Source organism: Protopterus annectens, chromosome 3.part1 (assembly GCF_019279795.1).
Source record: "Protopterus annectens isolate FY-2018-M chromosome 3.part1, PAN1.0, whole genome shotgun sequence".
Classification (NCBI taxonomy): Eukaryota; Metazoa; Chordata; order Ceratodontiformes; family Protopteridae; genus Protopterus; species Protopterus annectens.
Window position 1 is genome coordinate 1,398,471,904 of NC_056732.1, and position 16,464 is coordinate 1,398,488,367.

Genomic DNA, 16,464 nt, shown 5'->3' on the forward strand with positions numbered 1-16,464 from the left:
TATTCACAAATGGCATTTGATTATTTACAAAATTCCAGCTAGCTGGGCTGGCAGCATTTTGGTTTGTCACAAGCTGCATGGCTTACAAATAGGACATGGCAAGTGTCACACAGCAACTGTACAGGTGAAATCCTTAGTTACAGTCAGTGTGTCCCACAGGGCTATGTCCTTATTTGTTTAGATTGTATTTTTCAGACCTAACTTTTTCATCTGAGGTGTTCTACTCTCTATTATGCAGATGACCTGAAATTGGGTAAAATGATTACGTGTGTTACAGATAAGGCATGTCTGCAAAATAACTTGACTAAATTCACCATTTGAGCACAGGAGAATAATATGCTGATTGATACATCAAAAACTAAGCATATGAGATTTGGGAGACATAAACTTGAAAGGTGAATATTTAATACAGCACACAGTGATTGAAACTGTAGACTCATTTAAGCACCTGGATATATGAGTAGATTCAGCTATTACATTTTCTTATCATATCAACCAATTGGTTAATGATAGTTATAGATGTATAGGTTGTATAAAAAGATTTATAAAGTCTAAGAAATCAAAAATGATGAAGTCATTGTGTCTTAGTTACATTAGACCCAAACCAGAGTATGGAATAACAATATGGAAACCCTATAAGAAAACAAGCAGAAGTAAACTGGAAAGAGTACAGCAGAAATATACCAAGAGCATCCATGGATGTGAAAATTTAAGTTATTATGAAAGACTAAAATATCTGAACTTGTACATTGTCTGTTATAGATATCTAAGACAAGATCTTATTCAAGTATATAAGGCATTTAGAGACAACTACCTCTGGGAATGTTTGAGGTTATCAAAAAGTACTAGAGGATCATCAGACAACCTATGTAGAAGATTCTATAGGATATGATAGGAAAGTGTGCTAACTGGTTCTCTGACAGAGTAGCTGATTCATGAAACAGACTAGCGAATTATATTAAAGCAAGTACTAGTTTAGATATGTTTAGGAACAGCCTGGGCACTTATTATGGGGACAAGTGTTATGGTATATTGGCAAGCTAGAAGGGCTTTTAATGCCCGTGCTTGAAAAATATTGTATGTGTGTATTTATTTATGTAGGCTTTGCAAACCACCTGCAAGTTGAGGGAGTGGAAACCCGTCTTTGTGATATATGTTATACCTTCTGGGCCATGTGTAGCCTTGATGGGATTGTCCATGCAGTTAATGGTTCTCAGGACGTCAGGAAAATGTACAATGTTGTAAAACACCTGCATTGTGGCAATTATCACTTTTTTCAGTTATTAGGAGCCATATATTCTGCAGAATAATGTCAAGGAACTGGTGTAGGATGCTTTTGGCTGACACTTGTGAAATTACTAATGCATCGCTTAAAGGACACTGAAAGGGCTCTGTAGCTAGAATGGTTAAAGCTACGCATATCATCAAAAAAGAACAAATAAAATGATTAGTTGTGGCTGAATAAAACTGGGTTGTGCAATATTTTCCTGAAACCAACCTTAGCAGAGCCAAAAAGTAGCTGTCAAGTAAAGATTCATATGGATAATAATTCTATACTGACTGTTAAATATTTTTTTTATTATTTCTTTTTCTCATGGTAGAGCAATGACAAAACAAGCAATTTTAATCCTGTATTACATTAAAGTATTTATTTAATTTGCTATATTATTACATTAAGTCCAGATGTACACAGAAAAATTTAAGGGTACAAGATACAGGCACATTTATATGAATACAGTCATAGGTAAAAATATACATGCTACAACAGAGAGTAACACATCCTATTAAAGGACTGACTAAACAAGGAATGAATTATGAAAATTAGGAAAAGATTAAATAGAGTAAGAGAGGTACAATGGCTGTTTACATATTTACAAATGGTATAGTGTCAGCAGTTTTAAGATTTCAAAGTTGGAGTAAGAGTTTAAAAGTTGTTGGGAGTTTATAGGTATATTTATGTGATGTATCCTGAGATTTGGCATTGATAGTGGCTTTGTTTATTAAAATCCAGTTTTGAAATGGGCATTAATTTAGCATATCCAGAGAGGTTTTTAAGTTAACAGAAAGGCTATGCCATAGTTTGGGAGTTAAGACAAACTGTGGCTGGTGCAGTTCAGTTTATGTGTAGGTGTTTGCAGAGAGGTCCTTGAATAGGAGTGACCGATGTTGTGTGATAGACTGCTGGGGATGGTTTGTCAGAACGAGGGGTAAGATTATCTGGTCCTAAAAATTTGAATAGGAAGAAAGCGAGTAAGAGGCCAGTTCTTTCTTTAATGGGTAGCCAAGTGGCTTTCCTGAATTTGTAGCAGTAGTGTTCTCATCTATGGGAGTTAATTATAAATTATAAGATTTTGTTGAAGATTGACTGTAGGGCTGTTATGTTCTTTTTGGATGCAGCAGCTAGTATGGGTGAGCCAATTTCCAGCTGAGCAAGAAGAATGCCTTTGCCGATATGTGATCTTGCTTGAGGTAAATGTAAGTGAGATATTTTGGGGGCCAAAACGAGGACATCGATGATTTCGATCTTGATGTGGATGTGAAAGTTGAAGTTTTGATCAAGAGAAATTCCCAGGTAGTTGAAAGTTGAGGTTTTCATTTGGGAGATTTTTTTGGTCCTTGATATTTAGTGCCCTCGGACATCTTGCAATTATTTTGTGGGTCACAAATAATGCAATTTTTACGTTGTTGGGATTTAGTAGAATTTTATTGGAAGTTAGCCTTGTGGTATGAGATGTCAGAGTATCTTGCAGTGAAACCTGTATTCCTAGGTGATTGGAGCTTGATCTACACATGACTGTGTTATCTGCATACAGAATAAGAGGAAGATGAGGTAGAGACTGAAGAAATTATAAACATTGGGAAAAGTAGTAGGGTCAGAACTGATACTTCGGGAACAACTGTCCAGGCTGAGCCACATGGAACTGTAGTTGAGATTGAAATACATAATTCTTGCTACAAGATATCTTAGTGATAAGGTCTTTAAACTAGGAGGTGGTATGTTTATGTTCTAATCCTCAATTCAAAATCTCTCTTCCCTACATTCCAGCTATATTTTATGCCCATGACACAGCCATTTGGTTTGCAAACAACTGTCCTTTGACTATCAGCAGATCAGTGTATTACTATAAACAAAATGAATACTTGCTTTAATTATTATGCTTTGCCATCAGCTTAAAAAATTACAAGCTGAAGCAATACTTTTTGGCACCTTCAAACACATACCCACAGCATCCTTCTACCGGATGGTGGTTTCTCTTTATGGGAACTTCCTGACCTCAGACTCATGGTGTTTGCATCATGGTTTCTGGCTTAACTCACATCTGACCTATACCACACATTTTGACAAAGCTCAAGGGGTTGCTTACTACAGGTAACTTTTCTAAAATCACAATACCCAAAGTTAACATTTCTATAGCTGAGGGAGTTCCATTAGCTACATTAGAATACAGCTTGCATTTTATTACCATTGGATCTTTCTTAACTGCTGCAGATTATATGTGAGACTAAACAATATCTGCAGATTTATTATGTATGACAATAAAATGTGAGTATCACTACCTCACTTAAAAGGACAGTATGCTGCATTTGATTTTACAGACAATATGGCACCCACCTCACTTATTTACCATCTGTTGACTTTTAAAAAAATGCTTTTCCTCCTCATCCTCTAAACTTTTCAATTTAGTACCTCCATTTTATGCAATACTTCAGTAAGGCATTCTTGGTATGGGGCTCCACATTGTGAACCACACTCCCAGTTCCAGTCAGGTATGTAGCATTGTCTCCAGTTCTGATCCAACCTGATTACTCATTTTCACAATGACTTTCAATTATTAAATATTAGCCACATTTACCAAGTCTTATAAGATGTATTGCTAGGCTAAGGCCCAAGCCATACTGCATTTGAAAACCAAACTGACCAGACTGTTCTTGTAATTATAATTTTCTCTTCATAGCTGTTTCATTTGTGCGGCACACTCTCCCATTTTTATGAACTGTTGTGTTAGCTGTGATGAGCAGAATGCTGCCCTCCTGGGCTCCAGCTCTTAACCTTATGAATAATTGTGGTAGTAACTGAACTAGATTTGACTACTGGTTTGATCCCTGGACCATCAGGGAAGTGACTTGTATTTTGTACTTATCTTATAGGTTTATAAGTAAGTACTAGGCTATCTGCCCAAGGGCATTTATAAGCCTAGCCAGAATGTGTTGGCTTTCACCACCCCATTAGATTAGTTCCCTGTGTCTTTGTTCAGCAGAGCCATTAGTTCCCTGTGCCACTGTCGAGCGGAGCCACTGCAGTGATCCCCAGGGTAAATTTTCTGTTTCCCATCCACCCGTCAAGATTTCTTTTGAAGAGTGTTAGTGAGGGGCTCTGCCTGATGTATATTGGAATCCTATTCCAAAGCATGGGGAGTCTCTGGGACAGGAATCTATCCCTCCAGCATGTCCTATTTATCGTTGTGGTGAGGTTTATATCTCTTGCACTATTGTATGGATTTGAGTGTGCCTAGCTAGTTGTATTTTTTACTTGATTGGGCAATTGTTGTTTTACTTATGACAGAAGAGAAATGAGCATTGTTCCAAAGTTTAAATCACTAATGGCATAGTATCACTAATTCTTCTGACTGGTGGTCTGGTTGTTCTATATTGCATGCATGCTTGCATGCAATACCTCCTAAAAAATAACCTTATCTCTACATCTCAACATGGCTTCCGACCCTCCCATAGTACCACCTCTGCTCTACTCTCATATACCAACATAGTCAATACCCATAGAAACAACTGACTTTTTATTTCCTCTATATTCTTAGACTTATCTAAAGCCTTTGATATGGTCAACCACACCCTGCTTCTCAAAGCTCTAGCTACCCTTAACATTAACTCCCTCACAATATCATGGTTCAACAGCTATTTATCAGGCTGCCAACAAGCAGTTCTTTGGCAGGACAAGCTATCCTCCCTTCTACCAGTATCCATAGGAGTCCCTCAAGGCTCCATACTTGGTCCTTTACTGTTTTCCATATTTACAAATCAGATAGCTGCCACATCCCCCTCTGCCTCTATAGTGCAATATGCAGATGACACTACTATCATATGTGTCACCCCAACCTTAAGCGAGCTTCAAACAATAACACAGCATAACTTTACTCTGGATGAATCATGGTTTTCTGGCATTAAACTTATACTCAATCCCAAAAAAACAAAACTACTTCTCTTCAGTCCTGGTAGAGCTTCTGCACTAAACAATGATTTCACCATAAACTCCAAGGATAACACCTTTATCACCCCAACAACTAACACAAAACTCCTAGGAGTAGTAATTGATAACAACCTAAAATTTGGCATTCACATAGCCAAAACAATCCAAAATGTGAACAAAAAGCTTGGTCTCCTGTATTGGAACAAGCAATTCATAATCAACTATACCAAATCCACTATTGCTAGAACACACCTGTTATCCACCCTATATATGCCTCCCCTATCCTGACTAATCTTCGCCAAGGCGAACTAAACAGAATGGCATCCTGCTATAACAAGATTGCCAAGTTTGCTGCAGGTGCCTCTAGTAGATCCCATCACTGCCTTTCCCTCAAACACCTTAGCTGGCTTGAGCTGCCCCAACTACTTCTTACTACTCAACTCTCTACAGCTCACAGACTGTTCTACCTCTCTGACAAAACTCCAGCTCTACAGGATCTAATACAGCCCTACACCACCACCTGAACCTTAATGTCAACAGACCAAAATCTCATAAAGGTCATCAAGCATAAGAATGAAGCAGGTAAAGCTCTTTTTGGCTGTACTATAGCAAAACTCTGAAACTCACTCCCAATCCATTTAACTTCTACAAGCTCTGCTCCACTATTTAAGAAATTACTCAAAACCCACTATACTAACAACTGGCTATTCACATGCAACTCCCCAGGCTAAGCCACTATATTGCAGAGTTACTATGTTTCCACCAATGATCACCTATAAGTTTCTATCCTCAGAATACCTGTGCTTACTAGAAAACTATAACCTCTGAATACTTATTCTTAACAAACAATACTTCAGTACATGGTATTGATCTAAATGACTGGAAGAAATGCTAAATGGTTTATTTTGATGCTATTGATTGTTTATGCTCTATACCAAAATGTCAATTATGTCTTCTAAATGTTTAAATGTATGTATTGTAGCATTGTATTAACCAGAGCTTTTCTCCCCAGGCCTCCGCTGAAAATGGACCTGTGTCCAGTCGGGCTTTCCTGGTCATCAAATGTAAAATAAAAATAAATAAATAAAAAATTAGCACCTAGAGGTGTTGAACTGCTGAATGCTGCACACCTAGGAGCAGCAGCTTGCCTTATTTGGCTAAAATTTTAATTCCCTCAACCACCAGGGAAGGGATTTTTTTTTTATCCTTAACCTTGCACTTCAACTATTGTGTGACAGTGACTCAAATGTGTGTCTAGTTACTGGTTCTTTTTTACTCATTGGGTGATTGCTGTTTCACTTGTGAAAGAAGGGGGACCTAGCACTTTCCCAACACTCAAACATCTCATATCCCTCATCTACCCTAGTCGTTAGTGCTCACTATACACCAGCAACTCGACACCATTCAGCCCCACTACTACATCACACAAATTACATCAAACATATTATTGCTCAGGTACTCTGCAAGTCACTTCCAAGGTTTCCTAGACCCCCAGAAAGCATAATACCATGTTCTGACATCAGCAGCACAATCAGATACCATCCACCACCCATCTACCAAACTCACTAATATTTCCATTTCAAGTATGGGTCATCAAAATAGTACACAAAAGTCCCTAAGACTGTCTGATCATATTAATATACATAACATCCTTGTCACAGTTGTGTTGATAGCTAGACATAGTGATGCTCTACTCACCAGGCTAAACATGGATTCAGTAACGTTCATCTGTCTCTCAGGTGCCATGATTTGAGATGTCACAAAGGCACTTAGATCATTTCACCCCAGATATGTATGCAACCTCATTGCTGTAAATGTGGAAGGCTTGGAAGTGGCTAGTGTTGACCAGTTTCCTGCCACCACTGCACATAATACCACAACACAGACAATAAATAATTTAATTCAGCAACTGGCTTAGTAATTGGTATCATTTAAGGGGGACCCAATGTGTGTCAGCATGGAGGGAGGTGGTGGACAGTCCTACCTGCTTTACTAAGGGCAGGGCTTCCACATATTGGTCAGACTACCCCCCCCCCCCATAGTGCCTAACTCAGTGCATTCCCAGCCTAAGGAATAAGGTACTCCCTACAGGTCACACAAAGTACTGCTTTGGCTATCTTGCAGGTCTTAATGATGGGATGGTAGACACACATTTGCAGCTGGGTTATCCGATCCTGTCCTGCTTGATTTGGGAGGTATGTGCTATTAAGCGCTTACAAAGGGTGACAGGTGTGCTTTCTTAAAAGAGTATATGGCTAGGAATCTTATGGTCTCCATGACTGGTTCATTTATATTGCCCTTGTGTTCCTATATTCCTATCATGAGACTTTGGCATGTATATAGACAGTGAATTCTCCTTTGATAGTAACAATACCGCTCATTTCTCCAGATTTTTTTAGAATGTCCAGATTTTTGCCTCATATTTATGGTCTGTTCCTCATTAAATGTGTGTTTTTTTCTGGCATATCACTTGTGACTGAAGTCACTCACTAAAGACATACATTTGAGTTTCAGACTTATCCTTCGGAAAACTCATGCTATCAAAAAAAAAACTGTTATTCATTCTAAGTTTATAAGAACAATATTTAAAATCTGTACTTATTTTTGGGCCTTTGTTCCCACATTATTTTAGGTTTTGTCCAGATTTCTTGTGCTAATAGGTTGAGAGGTAAGATAGCTACACACCTATCATGAGGAAACCCTTCTTCCAAGCTCAGCTAATTACTAAAGATTTATCATGCAGGTGAAAAAGGTTATTGTGCCCTTCATTCCTCCTTCATCAAGCTCATACTCAAATAAAAGATCCTGTTTTGCATGTATCTATCCAGACATATTGCTTAACATCTGCTTACAAAGAACATCTGTGGTATGAGCTCCCTAAGCTGAAATCCCTACCTCTATACTCATTTTGTTATGGACTACTGAGCAGGACCTCTGTTAGGCCTACAAGGAAACAAATGACACTGGATAGATCGCTTAGATATTTGCAAAATTGGTAGTGCCGCAAAGAGCCTTTTGGTGGGATTGGTATCTATACCGGGGAATTTCCTACCTATGGAATAGCTTTCTTCTCCATGTCAAAGAAGCATTTCCCAAACTCTTCAGAAATAACCTCACTGAGTGGATGGGGATTTGTAAATTCACCCCTTTTCTCTTTCTCCTGTCTCTTATGGAGAGGGGAGTAATTTATTTATTTTATTTATTTATTTACATTTGCTGACCGGGAGTGTCCGACTGGACTTAGGTCCATTTTCAGCGGAGGCCCAGGGAGAAAAGCTCCACAATAAATATAATAAGCAAGTAATGGGAATTGCAGTAGCTAAACTGTCAACAGTCCGAAGATTGTCTAGTATCGACATTTGAACCCATGAACTCTTTTTGCATTGTTATCCTGCATTTTTCATCTTGTAGTAGAATCTAAACAAGGACCTTTGGTATTGTATATTCTCCTTAAATAAATAACTAAATAAAACAAAGAAGAAAATAAAATACAGTACTTCATTTTCTTCCATGTTTTTAGAATACATTCACAAACACACTTGTTCTTTGTCATTATGACCTATTTGGTTCACAAATCATTATTGCAAAGGATGGGCTATTTCCCTGAGGGCTTCTTTCATACAGAGGTCGTATTTACCTGCAAAACATACAAAGGATGTTTGACTATACTTTTCTGTTGAAGCTTTGGCATGAGCTGGGTCTTAATGGGTAGGCTTTTAAGATGTCATTATTCAGTGCTAGGGAGCTAGGGTACTTGTTAAATCTATTTATTTAGTTTTTTTTTTTGCTAGTGAACTCATACAGCAAGGGACATTAGATAATCTGCAGCCTTTCAGTAATGCTAAGCTGACTAGTTTACTACAGTATACTGCATACCGCATACAGTGGGGATGGGAAATAACGGGATGTCATTAAAACAGTTGTTCATTAAGTGTAGAGACTCGGCAAGAAAACTATAGGTTTTACAGTGGAAATCTCCTCCCTCTCCAGCTGTGTCATTTAACAAAGTACTTTAATCTTGGCAGGTCACATGATCTGCTCCTTTTTGATTACTAGCAACTGTGGGCTGTATAAGAGGTTTCGCCTAAAGGAAACATTTTTACAGTTTCCCACAAGTTCGTTCTACTATCAGGAAAATCTACAAAGAAAGCCACAAATTTTCACTTCTTGCCAAAAGGTAAGCACTTGTTTATTAGAGTTTTCAGAACTTCTGTTTAGTTTTCTTGTATCAAAGCTGTACATTGTCAGTTTTTTGGTTTTCCTTTTGAATGCCTCTTCCAGTGTTATCAGATCAAGTCAGTTCTGTATGCTGCTGCTGTGACAGTAGGCATTTGGAAAATCCTTTGTTTGACCTGCCTGGTTTTGAATCTGTCTTCATTTTATTTTTGTCAGGCAATGATGGGTATCTGGAATGCAGCCATCGTCTTCATTGTTGCTTCGTCATGTGTTCAAAGCCAGCATACTGCTCCCCAAGAATTAAAGCATGTATCCCCTGCAGAGAATGAGATTCTGAAGGCACAGACAGGAGATAAAACTGTAGTGAGTACTTTTAATAAAGTGCATGCTGTTTGTCTATTTTGAAATGGCTGGTTTTACATTTTTCTCCAGAAAACAGACTGGTTTTATTTTTGGCTGAACTTTTAGCTTTGGGCACATAAACTTTGTTTCTTTATTTCCTTTGAATGCTATTTCCTTGTGGTACAGCTGTAGTACTGTGTAATACTATCTCATATTCATGGCTGGCTTACATGTAAGTCTTTCTGTGCAAGTGATTGAAGTGAAACACCAAAATGGAAAGCGAGTTGCTCAGTTATGTATTAAGTAAGGGATTTCAGAGAAATTTTAGCCTTTTTCTGGTGGTGCTGCTGCTTTTAATTGGCAAATAACTTTTCATTCAGTTCCTGGCTAAGACAGAACTTTTGCACCCATGTCCTAACTTATTTGTCCAGTGCTACCAGTAGAACCAGAGATCTTATAGGTTTGAGTTCTAAGAGCGAATATGGACCTCTTTTTTTCTGAGATGGCATCCAGAACTCTGGGTACACTTGGTCCTAGAAGTAAAATCCAAAACTAATGTCTAGGATTCATTCAGGATTGCAGGACATGCAGTGCAGACAGAAGGCAGTACAGTACCTTTTGCAGAGCCACAAAATGAACAGCATCAAAACCACTAGATCCAAGGTTTTAAACTTTGCTTGTGGCATAAATAAGACATGCTGGTGAGACAGATATGTGTCTCAGTGGATCTCCATGGTTTAGAACAGACTTTCCATCCATGTGAGGTAGAATCCATCCCTAACCCTATATAAGAGTAACCTTGACCAATAAATGTGAAATTGGAAATTCACCCTGGGTCTGGCCCCCTGTCTCTGGTAGACAGAGCCAGATAGTAATGGTCAAAATAATATACCACCTACATAACCTCTAGAAACTTCCTAACTTACATACCCCCTCCTAATACACAGGGGCACATCGGGTTGGAATGCATGGCTAGGCTTATAAAAGTCCTGGTGGTCATTAGCCTAGCATATAGTATGAATTGTATGTATCACGGGCATAAATAGTATGTCATTATATATGTCTATTGCAAGATTGCTTTGGCTCTGCAAAAAACTGGATAAATCTGCTAAAGTACCATGGCCTCCTATTTACTGTAAATGTTTATAGGAGAGAGGCCACAAGAGCACCAAAGGAATTATATAAATGCATGATTATGGTTATTAATACTGGTGTAAGCCAGGAGACCGCTAGCAATAATGTTTTAGTCAGATACTGGGGTATTCAAGAGAAGGAGAGCTGTTTGAGAATTTAGCAATAATCCATGACTGTGTATGGACATATCAGGATTTATCCATAGCTGGTTTGGTTTGATCATGAGAGTGAAGCCCAAGTGATTAAAGGCAACTGTAGATAAATCCTTATATATCCATAAATAGGAGTGAAGTATTGCTATTATACAATTACAGTATTTAAGACAAAACTACTTGCCCTTCTTAAAAATTAGTTTTATAATGGTACTTCTTCTGCATTGTATTTTGTATGCTAATGTACTAAGCATGATTATGGGACATACATTCTCACATTTGCAGGGTACATCTGTGCAGTGCATGAGAAGTGAAAAAGAAAAGAGAACCTCTTTTCTTTTAACTGTTAAAAAAATCAGAAATGTTATAAAATATAAGGGAAATCAGGTAGGTTTCTGTTTCTTTTGCTTTGCAGAAAATACCTGATTTTTCTCATATTTTGCTCTGTCCCTCAGCATGTACCAGTAGAAACTCTGGCCACTCAATGGTACTTCAGGAGTCAAAGGTTTTTCTACTGGTATATGCTCGATTTGCAACGGGTATGCTGGCTGGGTTGTCCGATTAGCATTTTCATTTTTGAATAGTCTTCTTCTTCTTCTTCTTCTTCTTCATCTTCTTTCGGCTTTTTCCCAGTTAGGGATTGCCACAGCGGATCACCTGTCAGCTCATGATTGGCAGTGGAGTTTTAAGGTGTCGAGTTGCCAGCCCGGCACCCAACCTTCCACAGAAGGCACACACATGCACACACTCACACCTAGGGCCAATTTAGAGTGTCCAATCCACCTGCAGCATGTCTTTGGGATGTGGGAGGAAACCAGAGCACCCGGAGGAAACCCACACGACCACAGGGAGGGCATGCAGACTCCGCACAGAAGGCACCCCAGCTGGTTCGATCCTATGTGTGGTTAATAATGTGGCTAATGGCAAATAAATAACTTAATGAAGTTTCCATGCTAGATTCACTGGTCACTGCAATGTTGTCTGTTCTCATTTTTGAATAGTAAGGGGCCTTTATTGTATAATTCTTTTAATTTGTTTTCTTGTTACGCAGCTGAGTGTCTGGCTATTTTTTACCTTCCTCAGTCACAACCTAGGCTATGCAGATAAAGAAGATACATTTTTATGAGAAAACTGGGGTATCCAGAGGAACTTCTATACACACACACACACACACACACACACACACACACACACACACACACACACACACACGTGGGAACAAACAGATTCCAAGTAATTAGTAACTAGAGGCCAGAAATGAAACCTAAATCCTGTACCTGTGAATCAGAAAAACATGATCACTAAACCACATTGATGTCATATAGCATTCAGGCCAGAAACATGGTGCTGGGAATCTAACAGTATTTATAGAGACGTGTCCATACACTGCAAGTCATTATGTAGGTGCTCTGCAGCTAGTGCTCAGTAAGCAAATAATATGTTGTGGGGTGCATGGACAGTTTACAATCTTACATAGTCCATGTCCATATAATAAGCTTTGAGACCACTGTGTCTTGTAGGGAGGGGGTTGGAAATTGTGTGTAAGCTGAAACTTAATTTAAGACAGATTCATTAAAAAAAGATTATTTAAGTCACTTTAACTTAGATTTGTCCACTTAATTGTAATTATTGGAGTCACGACCACATGAACAGAAGTGCTATGGGGTATGCAAAAGGATCACCACAGTGCCACAAGACATCTACATATATACTAGGTGTTTGAGGTGACTTTATGGGATGATGAGGTGACCAGGGAAGACAGCAAGACAACTCCTTACGCTGTTTATTATGATCATTATAAGCAGTGATTGTGGATAGTAACAATGCTTCAACAAAACATTATGGGGGATGGACTGGGTGGGCTGATACTGTTTGTCTTTGTACTTAGGACTGGTAGGGTGCTTGACCTGATCTGAGGTTAGTTTAGGCACAGTGGCTGTAACTCAGATTGCACCAGTCTGTAAGGTATACTTATTCATTTGAATGTATCAGCCTTGGCCACTAGACCAAGTGATTTTAAGTTGCTCACAGGTTATAGTGTATTATATTAAACCTTCAGAACATTTTCACCCGATATTGCTGGATAATGATGGCTTTTATTACTAAACTCTGCCTCAGTTGTGTAGCCAGGTTTTACTGTTTTTGGTTTAGTTCAATAACAGTTGCTAGCAAATACAAATGTTGAGTACAGAATTATTTTTATTTATAGGAAAGGAAAGGGGAAGGGAAGGGGTCAAAAGTAATAAAAGCAGAAACAATGGCACTGACGCTGATAAATAAGGACAGACATGTTATCTAGAAGGACTGTTTCCACAAGAATGAAGAGAATGTGAGTTAGTGAGAACAGAGAACATTGCAGTGACCAGTGACTGTAGCATGGAAACTTCATTGTTATTTATTTGCCGTTAGCCACATTGTTCAATTCTTCACAAGAATGGTGGGGCCTTAATAGAAACAGTAGCATACAGCTTCTCACAAACAATTCAAACTGGTAGGGAGTGAGGGAAGAACAAGAGAAAATCATACAATTTTATCTAAAAGCTATGAAAATGACTCTACTGATTATCTCCCAAACACCTACAGAAGATGCCTCCTAGAATGTATTAACTTTACCTACGATCTCCTAAAGACTTAAGAGTATAGTAACAGGGAAAGACTTAGCTATGACTTAAATAATGGGTGAGTTAACAGGATCAGAGATACAAGACTGCTATGTAGCCATGGGCTAAAGTGCAACACAGGACATTTCCTCATCACATCTCAGACTGAAGAAACAAATGCACACAAAGAAACTCACGAAAAATTAGAGGGAATATGGTATTAGTGTACTAGGTACTACTGTAGTTGCTGTTTGACCTTTTATATGCCTGTCCATTTAACCTGCATGTGTGTGTGTGTGTGTGTGTGTGTGTGTGTGTGTGTGTGTGTGTGTGTGTGTGTGTGCGTGCGCATGTTGTATCAGGCTATAACAGGAAAGTTATGATTTTTTTACTGCAGTTTTTTTATTTACATGCTTATGTTGTGCTGACATAAACCATCATTGAATTCATCCATAACTGACCAATTCATAAATGAATCTTTCTAATTCATTTCTTTAACTGGATAAATACAATACTTTTCCAGTTGGGTAGTGTTATCTGAAATGTGTGGCCCTTGGTCATGTCTTGCACTCTACTTTTCTCATTATACATGTATTTACTGCCTAATATTCGAGCTCCAAAGCCAACTATACAAATGTAACAGGAACAAAGCATTTGTCCTAACGCATCACACTACAGAAATAGCACAGACAAGAGTTGTACAAGGGTTTAATTCAGTGGCCCTGTATCCCACAGATAGAAGCAGAGGTGATTTAGGAACAGAACCTTTAGTTGTATGTATCATTTCATTCTTTACATTTACTGTGTGGTGGATTGAACTAGTCAAAATGCTGACTGCATCGTATATGCATCCCTGTGGTCTGTGTTATATCTGATTTTGGTGTGAGATCACACAGGGGACCTTATTGTGCTATCTGTAGCACTTACTGCATCAACATTTATCACTAATACACAGCAATATCCAGTACATTTTTATACAGAATGAAAGTCTACGAGCATTTCATCGCAGCATTACAAGTGACAGTTACAGAACTGCAATAAATTTAACACAGGTTACTTGCATATACATTCATAAAAATGTGTATACCTGTTGCACAAAGAATATTCACATAGTATAGTTTGACATTTTACACTTCAATTCTTATACCATCTTTGGCATTTACAATGTAACAGTTCATAATGTGTTAGACTCACAAGTTCTGCTCCTCACAACAAGGTTATTAAATTATCATGATTCTTGGAAATGCTGGACTGAAACTGATGTCATCAAATAAGTTGTTCAGTCTGGATTTAAACTTTATTCACTGAATTAGCTGGTGTTGAGTTATTCAACATCATTCCTGTTCGACATGGAAACATTTAGATTTATAGCACCTGATGAATCCATTTTAGGGGACTTGCCATTGATTTAAGACTCAACACATACAGGGAGTTTTCCCAAAAATTTTAATGATGTCAAATATATTAATCAACTCTTCCCTTAACACCAGCAGTAAACAAAATATAACTGCAAGCAATCTAGTTTGCTGGCATAACAAAGATGATTGACTTCATAATTCTGCTTAGTGAAATATGTCAATATCCTATGTTCTTGAGATCAGTCATACAGTAGGAGCAAATGAATTGTACTCCGTGACATAGCTCTTAAGCTGCGGTGGTGCAGTGGTAGCATTGTTGCCTCACAGCAAGAGGTTCTCCTGTTCGATTCTTGGCTGGAGTGCCTTCTGTGTGGTCTGCATGTCCTCCCCATGGTCGAGTGGCATTCGAAAGACATGCGTGAATGGGTGTGCCTTCGTTGAAGGTCGGGTGTCGGGCTGGCAACTTGGCCCCATAAAAATCTACTGCTAATCATTAGCGGACTGGAGTTCCGCTGTGGCGAACCCTAACCGGGAAAAGACAAACAACAACTCCGTGACATATCTCACAAAAGACATGCATAATGAGAATTCAGCATATGCCTTCTAAGGAGAAACACGGTTAAGAATATTTCTACAATGTTCAAACACTGCCTAACAATAGATGTGATACTTTATATAAAATTATACTTGTTACTGATAATTTTCCCAAGGCTTTTATAATGGCTGACAGTACTAAGGATAATGTTATTAATGCAATAGTGTAGAAACATCCACCAATAAGGCAATCAAAACTTAGCGCTTTCTTTCACTTTATTTCCGTGAACTTCTTCAGAAAAAAGACAATGAGCCCCCTCTTGCTCATTGCTCAGGATTTAATCTGATCTAACCTAATCTAGTGTTCCTTGTCGACACTTCTATCCAAAATGCACTGCATAAAAAGTACAAACAATGCTTATATACCTGTGTTGGTCGCACTTCATTGGCATTAAATAGAATAGGTGACAAACATTACACAGGTATATAAGCATTGTTTGTACTTTTTATGCAGTCCTGATTCAGAAGGTTATTTACAACAAAAAGTAAGGAACATGGACAACTGTAGGAAAATAGGAATCAATAATTGAACAAGTACTGAACTCTAACATAGGTAGTATTACTATTAGTACATTATTAATTTTTATAGTAGATGACAAAAAGTTTTTATATAATGTAAGGTCGTTTTGTGTAAAAAATGACTAATTAATTAGTATTTCTTTCACAAAGCACTTTTTAGTGTATGAAGTGATCTGAATTTAACTTTAATTGGCATGTTTTTTTAAAAACATTGTATAAATAAGAAGATGTTATCATTTAGGGCATTATTAGCCTTTATGTATTTTTAAAATGGTTATTAGTAATCACACACTAAAAGAGTCAATTTGTGACATCATTTCCTATCTGTGTAATATAAAAGACATGAGCAAGAGGGGGCTCATTGTCTTTTTTCTGAAGAAGTTCAC

At 38.0% G+C, this 16,464-nt stretch overlaps 1 protein-coding gene across 2 annotated transcripts in view; it reads left to right on the forward strand.

Annotated features, from left to right (window-relative positions):
• The first annotated feature begins 9,200 nt into the window (after positions 1–9,200).
• Positions 9,201–16,464, forward strand: part of LOC122798485 (fibrillin-2-like) — a 1,115,712-nt gene continuing 1,108,448 nt past the window's right edge. For both annotated transcript variants that reach the window (XM_044067451.1, XM_044067452.1), the window contains exons 1-2: positions 9,201–9,380; positions 9,596–9,742. In XM_044067451.1, the coding sequence (XP_043923386.1) occupies positions 9,234–9,380; positions 9,596–9,742 (294 nt within the window). In that variant the 5' untranslated portion in view covers positions 9,201–9,233. The remainder of the gene's footprint in view (positions 9,381–9,595; positions 9,743–16,464) is intronic.